The sequence below is a fragment of the Hippocampus guttulatus genome, chromosome 11 (assembly GCF_054856545.1).
Source record: "Hippocampus guttulatus isolate MCC_2025c chromosome 11, RoL_Hgut_1.0, whole genome shotgun sequence".
NCBI classification, from domain to species: Eukaryota; Metazoa; Chordata; class Actinopteri; order Syngnathiformes; family Syngnathidae; genus Hippocampus; species Hippocampus guttulatus.
In genome coordinates, this window is record NC_141271.1 from 16,701,447 (window position 1) to 16,714,200 (window position 12,754).

Here is a 12,754-nt window from a genome sequence, read left to right on the forward strand (position 1 = left end):
ATTCAATTTAAAAAATGGAAATCTGTGAACAGGAGAATAATATAAATAGGACACAATTATCAAAAAAGATTCCAGGAATTGAATGTTGTCTAGCATTTTGTTAAGTCAATAATAAATGTCAGAGTTCAGCAATGTGGGGCGGGGGCACAGGAAATGACTGTGTTTGAACGCACCACAGCCTGTAGGGAAAGGAAGTACAAAAACAAAATGCACATCTGGACCAAAGTCATACTTCTGTCTTAATAGCAGGCTGGAAAAGTGTCTGTCATTTTGTACAATAACAAAGGTTGAAAGCTTTCATGACATAACAGAGACACTGCTGAACAATATATGTATACTGTGTATATATATGAAGTCAAAACTACAGTAGAGCACATTTATTAAGGGCAATTTAGTTGGAATATATTAAGCGAAATATATCTGTCACATTTCTACATATCGTCCAGCAGCAAATATACACTTATACAGTTGTTATACATCTTTTGCATATCTGTATGTCATTATATTCTCAATAGAACAAAATGAAATGTCTTAACATCTTTTTTCGTCACTTGTAAAATTCATTTCAAAAGTAGTGTTCAGGTTGCTCCGCAGAGTTCATGTAAACGCAGTCGGTCAAAACATTTTTATGACCGATCAAATGAAATCATGTCAAGTTATTGTATTATGTTTAGTGTTGGGGCCACACTGGAAAGGAAAAAAAAACTACAACAAGAACAAAAAACAAGTGTACTACAATAATAGTCACTCGATGAGACTAAAGTCTTTCTGACATAATGGCGTAATGTAGTAATTTTACAAGAATAAAGTCGTAATATCACATGTGTGCAGTACGTATGGCTTGCTGAGGTCAGATTTGACCTCACTTTTAGTTTGTCAAACAATGAAATCAACAATCACTCATTTAAATGAAAACTTTTGTACCGTTGTTCGTTTTTTTTTCTTAACCATACCCCTTCGTATGTTTATTCTCTGCGCCTCGTTTGAAAAGTACATGGAAGGATACAGATTATTGCTGTGTAGTGTTTGACGTTTTCCATCTAATGTAGTTTTTGGTTGAAGATGGAGAGTGAATATAAAAAGTCTACACACCCCTGTTCAAATTTTATGTTTTTGTGATACAAAAAAACAGGACCGTGATAAATCATCTCAAAACCTTTCCAACTATTTATGTCACCTAAAAACTGTACAACACAATTGAATTTAAAAATATATTTTTGAGAGTGGAAGTAAAAATAAACAGCTAAAAGTTGTTGCACAAGTCTGCACACCCTGGGGTTGTTTTTCCTCGGATGGACCTGGAGCATTAGTCAAGCTGGACAGAATTATAAACAGTTCAAAGTAAAAGTGAGAAAAAAAAACAAAAACGGGAACTGTTCCATGTGTGTACTGACTCCCATTTGACACGAGTTCGATTCTGAACACAGTTCATTTTTACTTCCCCTCTCAAAAATATACTGTATATTTTTTTTAATTCAACCAAGGATCAAGCGGTTCTGAAAATGGATGGATGGATGTGTTGTACCGTTTTAGGTCACATAAATAGTTGGAAAAGATTTGAGATGATTTATTCCCTTTTTTTTTCTTTTGAAATGGGGTGTGTAGACTTTTTATATCCATCGTACATCCCCCAATCACAGAGTTGATGAAGCCACAGGCTCCTCCGGTGTACTGTTCTCGGCGTCGGGGGCTCCAGGCAACGATTCCATCTCGGTGGCCGACACGGACTGGCTGAGTTCTCTCAACGAGCTTTTCGTGATGTCCAGACATGCACGCTTCAGGATGGTCCGAACTTTTTTACCCAGAAGCACGTAGAGCACTGGGTTAATGCAGCTATGGAAAAAGCCTAAACTGGTGGCCAGAGGAAATCCCATTTTCAACACGTTGTGCAAATAGAGCGAGGAATGTATGGACAACTCCATCAGGCTAAAGATGTGGAAAGGAGCCCAGCATAAAAAGAAGGCCAGGATCATGGCGGAGACTGTTTTGGTGAAGCTCGACACGCGAACGGAGCCCCTGGATTGATTCACCTTCACTGTCAGAAGGATGCCGGTGACACATATAGCGGAGAACGGCAAGAGGAAGCCCACCGTGGTCCGGACGGAGACCATTAGAATGTGTTTTGCGGCTGCCGAGTGTCCATCCTGCGAGTGGAAGTTGTTGAAGCAAATCACTTTGTCAAGCAAGCGCGCCGTGTCCCGAAAGATGAGCGCGGGGCAGCTCATGATGGCGGCCGTGAGCCACACGCAAGCGCTGGCGAACCAGGCTCGGGCGACCGTTCGCCACCTCCGACACCAGTTTTGATGGACCAGCGAAACGTATCTGTCCACGCTGAGCGCCGTGAGGAACAAGACGCTCGCATACATGTTCATGACGGACACGAAAGAATTCATCTTACACATGGGCCCGCCAAAATCCCAGTGGAAGTCGCGCAGGATGTAGTCGATGTAGAATGGGAGGAAGAGCACGAAGACAAAGTCGGCCAAGGCCAAATTGAGGAGCCAGACGCTGTTGACGGTCCTTTTGCTCTTACATCCCGTCACCCAAATGACAGTTGCGTTTCCAATCAGGCCGAGTACAAAGGAAATGACGTAAATGACGACGGAGATGATGTGAATTGCTTCTTTCTGCCTGTGGTCGACTTTCAGTTCTTCCAGGTCACCGTATTCCAGGTAGTAGTCGTAGCTGTAGTTTCCGTAGTCCTCTCCGGAGTCGTCCATCGCTGCCCGCAGATTACCTGACAGGGGAACCCGATAGACGCATTCGTCCCTTTAGGATTGCGTCAAGAATCATCCGTATATCGTTCTGATGAACCTACCTGGTGATTTCTCGCCTCACAACTGTCTGTTCTCCAAAATGATCCGGGAATGGTAGCACCCCTTCATTCAGGTCCTGCGTTGAAGCGAATGTACTGACTGGGTGTGTCCTGGATAAGCCTGGAACAGAATACGAACGTCCATTTGTCACAACATTGCGGCAAAGTGACACGGTTGACAGAGAAGGCAGCGGGAGGAACCACAAGTGGATGAATCATTCTCTTCGTGCATGGTTGAGGGACTTTTTTTTTTTGGAAGGGCAAACAGTAATAGTTGTGCAAGTTGCTTTTCCACTGCAATCATCAGTAAGCGGCAATCAGGGTGAAAAGTTGAAACCTTGCTCAGACGAACATTTGCACCAAGGTCACATGGCTTATACAGTGCTCTTGAATTTAAAAAAAGAAAAAAGATGTTCACTTTTTTTGTTGTGAATTCACTTCGAAGATGCCATTTTTTGTTTCAAAATAACCTTGCGTCTGGCCAGTCGAAGTTTAATGGCTCGTCAGTGGGGTAATGCACTCAAAGCTCCCGCCTTTGTACTCTTGACACAAACACACCGCTGGCTTTTCAGCAGTGGAAAACGTACAAACGCTTACCTAGGATTATTACTTTGTTGCTCAGAGGTCACAGAATGTGATTATTCCTCTTCATAGTGTCATACATTACTGTTTTCATTGTGTCAACACCATTTTATGATGAATAATATACTTGGGCATTTGGTCCAAAACATACTGTGACTTGGGAATGTTTTGACATCACGATTACTGGAGTGAAACCTCAGCGATCAAACGAAAAGCAGTCAATCATGTCAACTATATTTCAGAGTTGTTTTCAGGGATTCAAAAACAAACCCAGCAGAGAATCAAATTTCTTCGATTATATGTCATTGATAAACAATGACCAAATCGAGCATTTGACAATCCGGTTCGATGATTGATGGTCTCATCAAAACTAACGGAAAGTGAACTATTTGACATCTTTCATTTCAATGACTCATTCCCACATTGCATCAATGTCGTATTTGATACATAAAGTCGTTGACCATTCGTAAAAGGCACAGTATATTGTTCGCTCGACATTACCGTGTCCATTTTGAGATCTTACCTAGCACGGAAGCCGCACGTGAAGGATGATGATTAATTTTTTTACATCCCAAAAAGAGCGACAGTCGCCGTTTGCAAAAAAAACAAAAACAAAAAAACGATGGTCGCCCTTGTCTGCCTGTCGCCTGAGCGAACCTCGTCCCTAAACGTCCCCCTCCATGCCGACGCCCGTGTGCGCTCTTTCCGCGAGTCCATCCAAACTAAACTTTGTCGTAGGCTTCCTTTTTTTTTTTTTTTTTTTGCGCGGAGATGTGTGCACTGGGCGCGCCCCCGGGACTGACGCGTCACACACGCACCGCGGAGGGCAACAAAGTTGTTATTGGTCGCCCGCGCGGATAAGAATGCGTTCATTCATTGGAGCTTTGGCTGCTTCTCACAGCCGCGACCCTCTCTCAATAAACACAGAGCAACTGAATGTTTGCAGAGTTTTTAAAATGTCACTCCTAAAACGTGGCGTGTGCGCCAAGTGCGCACAGAACTTCTTCTCATCGTCTTCTTCTTCGTCTCTTGATTTAATACCTTGACTTTCTTGGCGGCCTTTCAAATAAAAATGACATGTTTGGCTGCACACTTGTAAACTGAATTATAGGCGGAAAGCAACCCACAGTGCGCCACAAAATATTTTCTTTCTGATGTCAAATGTTAAATTCTTTCCGCCTTGATATATATTATTTTAGTAGCTTTCATTTTTCATAATACATTTTTCAATGCGCGTATTAACGATCTACGATCCTAACTCAATAGCAAAGGGTTTAAAGCAAGGGCGTCAGACTCATTTTAGTCACGGGCCGATTTGGAGTTGCGTCTTCCCTCGGAGCGCAGTTATGACAGCGAAGCCGCAAAATGATTACTTGTACAACACAAATACAAGACAATAGTCACTCTTCTTGTACTACAAATACTGCTACTGGTTACTCTAAAATGGTTCAATGATTTTGTTGTTTACGATGATACGAATGCAGCGTGTTATACCGGAGACAAATTCCTTGTGTGTTCTACATACTTGGCCAATAAAGATGATTCTGATTCTGATTCTGAAATGAATGGATTACTCGTTTTGAAATCAGTAAAGTCAATTATAATAGTTTTTTCAATTATTGTTCAAGTGAGCGTAAACAGGGTTACAAAATTATTGCAAAATCTCAACATTATTTATTACACACGACAATTTGACATTTTGATACAGATTTTAGCAAGTTAACACATGATTTGCTTTCGCGGGCCACATAAAATGATATGGCGGGCCGGATCTGGCCCCCGGGCCTTAAGTTTGATGTCTTTTGAAGCAAACAATAAAATAACCACATAATATGCTTGCCCCCCCCCGCTCCCTTCCAAAACCAATTCGCTCAAAACTAAGGCAAAGATTAAGTGCAACTAAGCCACATATGTCATCTAGTGGTGACTGGTGGTATTACAAGTCAAAACCACAGTCAACGCCTTCATGCTTAGGCTTCAGCACCCAAAGATTCACATATTTCTGAATTTATTTTTGTTTTTTTCTTTTCTCAATATTTTGCTGGGTTTTTATTCCATTTTTTTCCAGGATTTCCCCCTTTATCCACCCCATGTTCCTCACTTAAAAAAAATCATTGGTCATGCCCACACCTGATGTATGGTATACTATTAGAAAAATATGGATAAAACAAACCTTTAATGTGCTGTTTATCTTTGCCACAATTACTTATTGGGGGGGTGGGGGGATGGGGGATGCCCTGAAATGTTTGCCTGATCATTCGCGCTACTGGAAGGCAATTTACCCACTCGGACACTATGCTGTTGCATCACTTTCTTTTCCTTCCGAGACCAATCTTCAAATTAATACAGAGCTAAGATTAAATGATGAAATGAAAATGTATACTTGACATGGTTGCACGGTGGGCAAGTAGTCAGCGCTCACCTGCAGTGTAAATGCAGCCAAGTGACAAATTAAGCTGTCGGCGTTGTGTGTGCGACTGACCCTGTTGGGGGCATGCATCAAGTCAGTGTTTGCATAATGGGATTGCAATTATGCTTTGATATCTATATTGGTTTCATGTCTTGGGGGTTTTGACAGGCAGCAAGGTGGATTTATGATTAGCACATCTGCCTCACAGTTCTGAGGATTTGAATTTCGGCTCTGGCCTTCCTGTGTGGAGTTTGCATTGTTCTCCCTGTCTTTGTGCGAGCTTCCCCCTCTGTCTTCCACCCACATTCCAGAAATATCCCTGTTAAATGACTTGAACGCTCCAAATTGTCCATGAATGTGAGTGAGAATGTTTTTTTTTGTTTGTCTACATATGCCCTGCGACTGGCTGTGTACCTCAAGTAGGGGGGTGGGGGTCAAGGACCCAACAGATCCAGCAGCAGGCACCGTTTTGATTTCTTTCCAATATTCATTTCACGTTTAATACACAGTTGCAAAATGTGTATACGTAAATTGGCATTGGGTAATGTTTCCCTTTGGGGAAGTTATGACTCAGCCTCATTGAACTGATCTTGCCGTCCAGTGTTTTTGCACAAACAAGCAAGTCGGTGCATCTGCTGTCACTGGTATAAATGCCTGAAATTTGATTTCACTTGTGAGCGGCTGTGGAGAAATACAAAATGAGAAAGCTCACACAAAGAGCTGTTGTGGGCCACAACTTACGTCCAGATACTCACACTGGCCAGGTCAGCTCCTTGTGTCACAAGGCCACGCCCCTTAAAGGCACACATCCAATGCACGAATACAGATGTGCAGTATACAATAACACTTTATAAAACCAGTTTAGTTCTCAAATTTAGTTTGCCGTTTGTTTTATTTCCAGTGCTAATGACAATTTTCGTCACTAATCACCATTTATACGGTGACAAAGGCGTTTGTTGTTTGTTTTTTTTCCACGTGTGGGCATTTTCGACTTCCCAATGTCATCTAGGGAGAGACTGAGCGCGTCTCACCTTTATTTCCAGATCACCCCTTCGCCCTTCATTGAATCATTCTGTGCAACCACTTCCTGTCTCCGGGTTGTCCTCGTGTGTGCCCCTGCCGGACTTGTTCGTGCATCATCGAGGAGGAGTCTGCCGATGGACTTCCAGTAGCTGCTCGGCCGCCGCCTTCTTCGCACTCTTCCCCCCCCCCCCCCCTCCTCCTCTTCCTCCCCTCGCCATCATCATCATCACCATCATCTGCAGCAGCAGTCAGTCCAGTGCCTCCCGGACCCGAAAGCGCCCCCCACCCCAGCCCACGCCTCCTCCTCATCGGTCTGATCATCGGCACCTCCCTGCCCGCCACGATGGGCTGCAAGCGCCACGCTACCTCGTTGTGTTGATATCGAGATATTTCAATCATCAAATATGAATCATGCGTTTGATATTTCTGGACACTTTGCTCGCCAGCATCCTCGCGCTCTGGCTTCACGCATCACCGGCGTCATCCGGTACGTAAGCGCTGTATTTGGATTTTGATTTTCGTGGAATCATTTGCATCCCTTGCGATTTCTCGATCGGTATTCTAGCGGCTCGTTGCTAATTAAGAAAGGACGGTTGTGTCTTTGTGCTGCGACTTTAACGTGCTGCTGGAGGGCAGACTAAAACATGCCAGCTTCGTTCTCTTTGCTAAATCGCTACCGCAGGTGAATTAAAAATATATACATGCAAATTAAGGAGGGGTTCTGATCCTGACTGCATGATACTGACTGAAGCTGGGTGACAGGAATTGTGATTGGGGACTTTTGAAAATACAGTATACGTCCAAAGTGATATGAATCATATACTGTATTGCCGCAAAAGTCATCTCACTGGGAATTTTGGCTGCAAGTCTACTGCTTCTTCTTGGAAAAACAAGAACAAAAAAAAAAGTGTTGCAATAACACTCTGACCCTCTGGCCAGCGCGTGTTGATGACTCGAGGTTGACAGTTGGCTCAGGTGTGTGTATGTGCGCATCCATGCGATTCTCTCGCAGCTTCTCACAGTGCAGAGGACAAGGTTGAGAGGGACGCAGTGCCGGTGAAGCAACAGGCGACTGCAGCACCCGTTTTGGAAAACACAGCCCACCATGCAGCTGCCGAGCAGGTGATCGCCTACCCATCTCGCCTCATCTACTACCTAAACGAGGACTCTGAGAGTGCCTACCATGACCTGGACACGCGGGCCAGGAGCCAAACCACAGAGGGTCAGGTAGGCAAACACCGAGCCGAGTCAGATGATATTTTGTCACCATCAGCAGATCAACTCACCTCATGCTGCTTTATCAGCCCATCTCACAAGCTTGCAGTCCTGTTTTCCGAGCACATAAATAGCAGCCTAAAGTCAAGCTGTGTGGTGCTGAAGAAAGCTGCACCTGAGCAGAACCACCATCTGTCAGTCGTTCACCACATCTGTTTGCGTTGTCCAGTGGGGATTAGATAGCTAACTTATCTGCAGTTTTTTTTTTTCGTGGTCAGAAATAGGACTGCAGTCCAGTTCTCTCCGTCAATGTACTGTATAAGCAAGGCTTACGGTATGCCGATGATCTTGAACTGCGTGCACAAGTATGTTTTCAAAGCAATAAAAAAGCCAAGTGTCATGTACAAAACTTGTTTCATTTCGGATGTCGACCCAATGACACGAGCCATTGTATCCCGAAAGGGACAATGACACTGCTTTTTTTTTATGGTGAGGGAGAATTTTAAATGGGAATTTATTCCCTCTCTAAAGTATTCACACCGTTTGTTCTGTATGGCTCGTTATTGGACTCCCAAGTATTAGAGAAAGGTCAAGCTATGTTTCAAACTCGAAGGGCTCTAATTTCTTGCCCAGCACCAGTCTAGCGCAAAGTGCACTCTAACTGTGCACATGGATGGCATTTTCTTTCTTTTGGTGTTTTCATCGACGGGCGAAGGTAGAAAGGAGCGCGGAGCGTGTAAAAAGACTCAAATCAACGCAGTCTTGAATTGTGGCGATTTAGTGTTCAACTATCGCCAGTTCTGTTTTTTTTTAAGTTTCTTAAATATTTTTTTTTTTGCACATGGCTAAAACGGCGTCCACAGGCACATTTGGGCATCTGGTATGACTGGCCCCTCCCCAACTATATCGGAACTTGAGCACCTTTGTTCACATTTCTGTGGATATGCCGCACAATTGTGAGTTTCTTAAGTATTATGATTAGGCCCATTACAGGTAGCTAGCTAGCTATGCCTACGCCCTGAAAATAAATCCTCCCTGGGCGCCAAAACTGACAGAAGCCCTCAATGTTGTTGTTTAAATTCCTAAGCAAGTTGGTAACATTGTGAATGAGCCTCCCGCCCTCCCGCTAGCTGATGGGCCCCTGAGGCGCGTTAGTTTACAAGCTAGCTCTTGGCTCGCATCTCTCATCACGGCATGGAAAGCCCTGGGATGTATTTCACCCACCGGAGGCTTGTAGGTGTTTTTGCGACTCAAGTGTGTCGGGATGTAGCGCCATAAAAAAGTTTCTCGACGACGTAGCATCCATTTTTTTCAGCGGGGTGTGGTTGCGCACAATCAGCTGACACGTACACGGAATTACTGAGAGTGAAGAAAATTGCTTGATTTTTATTTTTTAATTTATTTTTGATTTTGAACCCGCATTTGATCTATTTGGTGATTTTTGTTTCCTTCTTTAATCGTTCAAATTTGGCAAGGTTGTTCACAACACTTCTCCGTGGTGTGTCAGATTTAAAAGACATTTATTTTCACTTTACAAGGACTTTAAATTCAAGTACATATCATGATGTACAGGGAAACTTGCCTGTCGAGCACAACATTAAACATTTATTCATTGTAAAGGCAATTTTTTAAAAAAACACTTGGCAGTCATGGTCATAAACGTGTTATATAATTCACAGACTGTAATATGAATGTGTTAAATGATGAGGGCGTAATAAAAGTTGCACCTTGCATACATTTCTTTTACATGAACATGATTTAAATGAGTCGTTTCACTTGTGTTGTTAGCCACGAAAGCATTAAATCATGGTGACATGCAAGAAAATCAGTTAGCTAGTCGTTGGCTAACATTAGCAATTGACCCCATTGCACCTGCTCTTACGCCTCAACCTGCTTACTGCTCGTTCTGCTTATTGGTGGTTGGTGGACATTTTTGAGTCTTCTGGCTCGACTTAATACTTTGACGCCGGTTGAACTGAGCGCAAGTGAGATCTATGATGGTTGTAACTCATGCGACTTTTGAGGCTGATCGTTCACGGAAAATGTTGATTGAATTCCACAATTAATGAACATTTTAGAGGTGACGCTGTAGTAGTTGAAACAGCGCAAATTTAGAAATGACTTAATAGTTTTTTTTTTTTCCTCCCCCGACAGGCGATCCACCTTGCTCAGGTCAGCTTCCAACTAGAAGCTTTCAGCACCCGATTTGTTCTGGATCTCACCCTGAACAAGTAAGTCCCTTTTTTTTTTTTTTAAATGAAATCCACGTACATTTACCCTTCACCAACAATGTAATACAATACAATACAATATATCTTTCTTTGAATAGTCTGAATTCATGCCACACAACATTTTGCTTCCAAGCCGTGCTTTCACATCCCTGCTAACACACAGACAAACAAATTCCTCAATGCCAGTAAAAGCAAAACAAAATCCTCGCCACTGTGGTTGTTAGTCATAACAAATTTTCAGACTGTGGTTAGCCCTTTGGGGTGAGCATGTCTCCCATAACTGCATCAGACCCTGAGGTTGGTTGGTTAGTCGCTGCGCCGCTGTCGTACTGCATTTCTGTCTGAGCTACTGGTTATACTGAGTTGACCCCGACGTACGAATGCATCGCGAGCTGTTTGACGACGGAACATTTCCACAAAACGGGAGCTCGGTGGAGTGCGAACTTCCTGAGCAATCCTAATTTGGATCGGCACCAAATTGCACACCGCCACTTATGCGCAGCCTGTGCACACCTGAATGATTCATGCATTCTGCGCTGAAAACTGAAATTAAACAGTGCCCCCCCCCCCCACACACACACACTTAATTTGGTGAAAATCCGCTTAGTCGTTTTTGCATAATCTTTCTAACAAAGGAACAAATCCTTAGCAGTGATACAAAACAATTAAAATGTCAAGCTGTGAAATGCGCAGGGTGAGTAAAACTTTTATTTTGATGAATGGAGCAGCATTTGTCAGGGGTAATGGATGATATTTCTTCGAGGTAGACTACCCGCCAAACTGTGGAAAATTATTATTATTTTTTTTTGAACAACTGGCAGGCTCCAGAGAAAGCCAAAGTGTCCTGCAATGTTATTTGTGAAAGATCAGGTCTTTAATGAGCTTTCAATTGGCTCGATTGAAATTGAGCATGGAGACATTCTGCAGATCACTGTCCCGTTTGGAGACACGAGGCTCCGGACACCCGATGATATTGATTTCGTTCCTTCACTGAGTAGCCGGTCTACATATGTGAGAGCTTAATGTGCATGTGTACAAAGGATTTTGAAACGCTAATTGAATCCCTTGGCTCCTAATGTGATTTAAAGCTGGCTTCTATCATCAAGTATGGTAATTTCATACAGACTTCATGGTTGAGCGGCGTCAGATAGCAAAGCTGGCACACCCCGACGGATTTGTTACCCGTTCCAAAGTGGTGGTGGTTTATTTTAACACCAGCAAATAATTGCCATCCCACGAGGCAGGCGAAGTGTGCTTCTCTTGCAGCTGTGCCAATAACGGAGAGTTTTGCGGAAATGTAGCATTGTTGTTGACAACGGGGGCATTGCTAAGGTGGGGATTCCAAAAAAAAAAAAAAATTCACACCTTTTGCAGGAGCATCCGTTTTGGACGCAGTGTTTTTGAATTCACACGTTTTCTAAATGATCGCTCTCCATTATAGAAAGAGACACGATCAGACATTATCGGTGACAGATTGTCGTCTGATAGGCGTGACATCTGCTAGCTTGCAGGATGTCAGGGACGACATTCATCTTGTACATTCAGACAGCAAAAGAACAGCCTGACCTTGATCTCCAAAAGATGTCTGCGTGTGGGTTATCGTTAAGATGCTCACTTGAGCTTTTTTTTGGGGGGGTGTGCTTGCGCATGAGAGAAAGAGAAGTTTGAATTCTGCTCGGTGTTAACGCTGCGGCAGTCTCCGCTTACCGCTGAATTCACCTGAGAGTGTCAACTGAAAGCATTTCCGAATAATTACATAATATCACAACGACTGCATTATGGACACCTCATTTAGCTTACGAGAGAGGGAAAAATAGTACAAACGCTACGCGGTGCGATGCTGTGTGAGTACTGCACGACAACAATGCAAATTGCGGCCGCTACGATAAACACATTGTTTGGCTACTATTGCACTTGGTAAAATTCAGACCTCTGCCAAGGCAGCGCTGTTCGTAGTCTACTTTCTCACTCATGGAGGATGATGTGGAAACCGTAAAGAATGCACGGATGGTACTATTTTGGTCACCATTACAATTACAACATCTACATTTAGTGTAATTGTGAGTTGTATGCTAAATTTATCTGCTTTTTCAAAAATATATATCTCCCAAATATATCCTTACATAAAACCGGTCCGTGGTGTAATAAAGATTGGGCTGCGCTAAAAAAATATCAATGATGTCATCAATTAAAAAAAAAAACAACAACTTTCAGCGCATTATAAGTGACGACAGAAACTCTGTAGTTGTCTAACCCTGAGTCCACCACACTGGCCGCAGCAATTTATAGGCCGGTGTGACCACCCAGCATGCAAGCTCGGCTTATCTTTAATACTGACTATTCAGAATTTATTTTCTTCGCATTCGCCCTAATTACCCGTTTGGTTAGACTTAAAGTACTTCATAATACTTGATGCTTACTTGGATTTATGACATGTCGCATCCATGTCTGGCAGCGCTGTTGACGGTGGTTTCGTGG

General features: G+C 43.2%; 2 protein-coding genes across 6 annotated transcripts in view; one reads left to right on the forward strand and one right to left on the reverse strand.

Annotated features, from left to right (window-relative positions):
* The window catches only part of adam23b (ADAM metallopeptidase domain 23b), a 40,783-nt gene that overhangs the window by 7,382 nt on the left and 20,647 nt on the right, over positions 1-12,754 (forward strand). For all 5 annotated transcript variants that reach the window (XR_015102381.1, XM_086124595.1, XM_086124596.1 and 2 more), the window contains 3 exons: positions 6,851-7,317; positions 7,843-8,057; positions 10,200-10,276. Coding sequence is in view for 4 of the 5 variants with exons in the window: in XM_086124595.1 (XP_085980721.1) it covers positions 7,242-7,317; positions 7,843-8,057; positions 10,200-10,276 (368 nt within the window). In the remaining variant the exon portion in view is untranslated. The remainder of the gene's footprint in view (positions 1-6,850; positions 7,318-7,842; positions 8,058-10,199; positions 10,277-12,754) is intronic.
* cmklr2 (chemerin chemokine-like receptor 2) lies at positions 84-4,129 on the reverse strand. Its single transcript, XM_086124598.1, has 3 exons — positions 3,921-4,129; positions 2,819-2,936; positions 84-2,737 (listed from the first exon to the last, which is right to left on the reverse strand). Exon 3 carries the CDS (start codon positions 2,718-2,720, stop codon positions 1,635-1,637), a length of 1,086 nt encoding a protein of 361 aa, XP_085980724.1. The 5' UTR covers positions 2,721-2,737; positions 2,819-2,936; positions 3,921-4,129; the 3' UTR covers positions 84-1,634.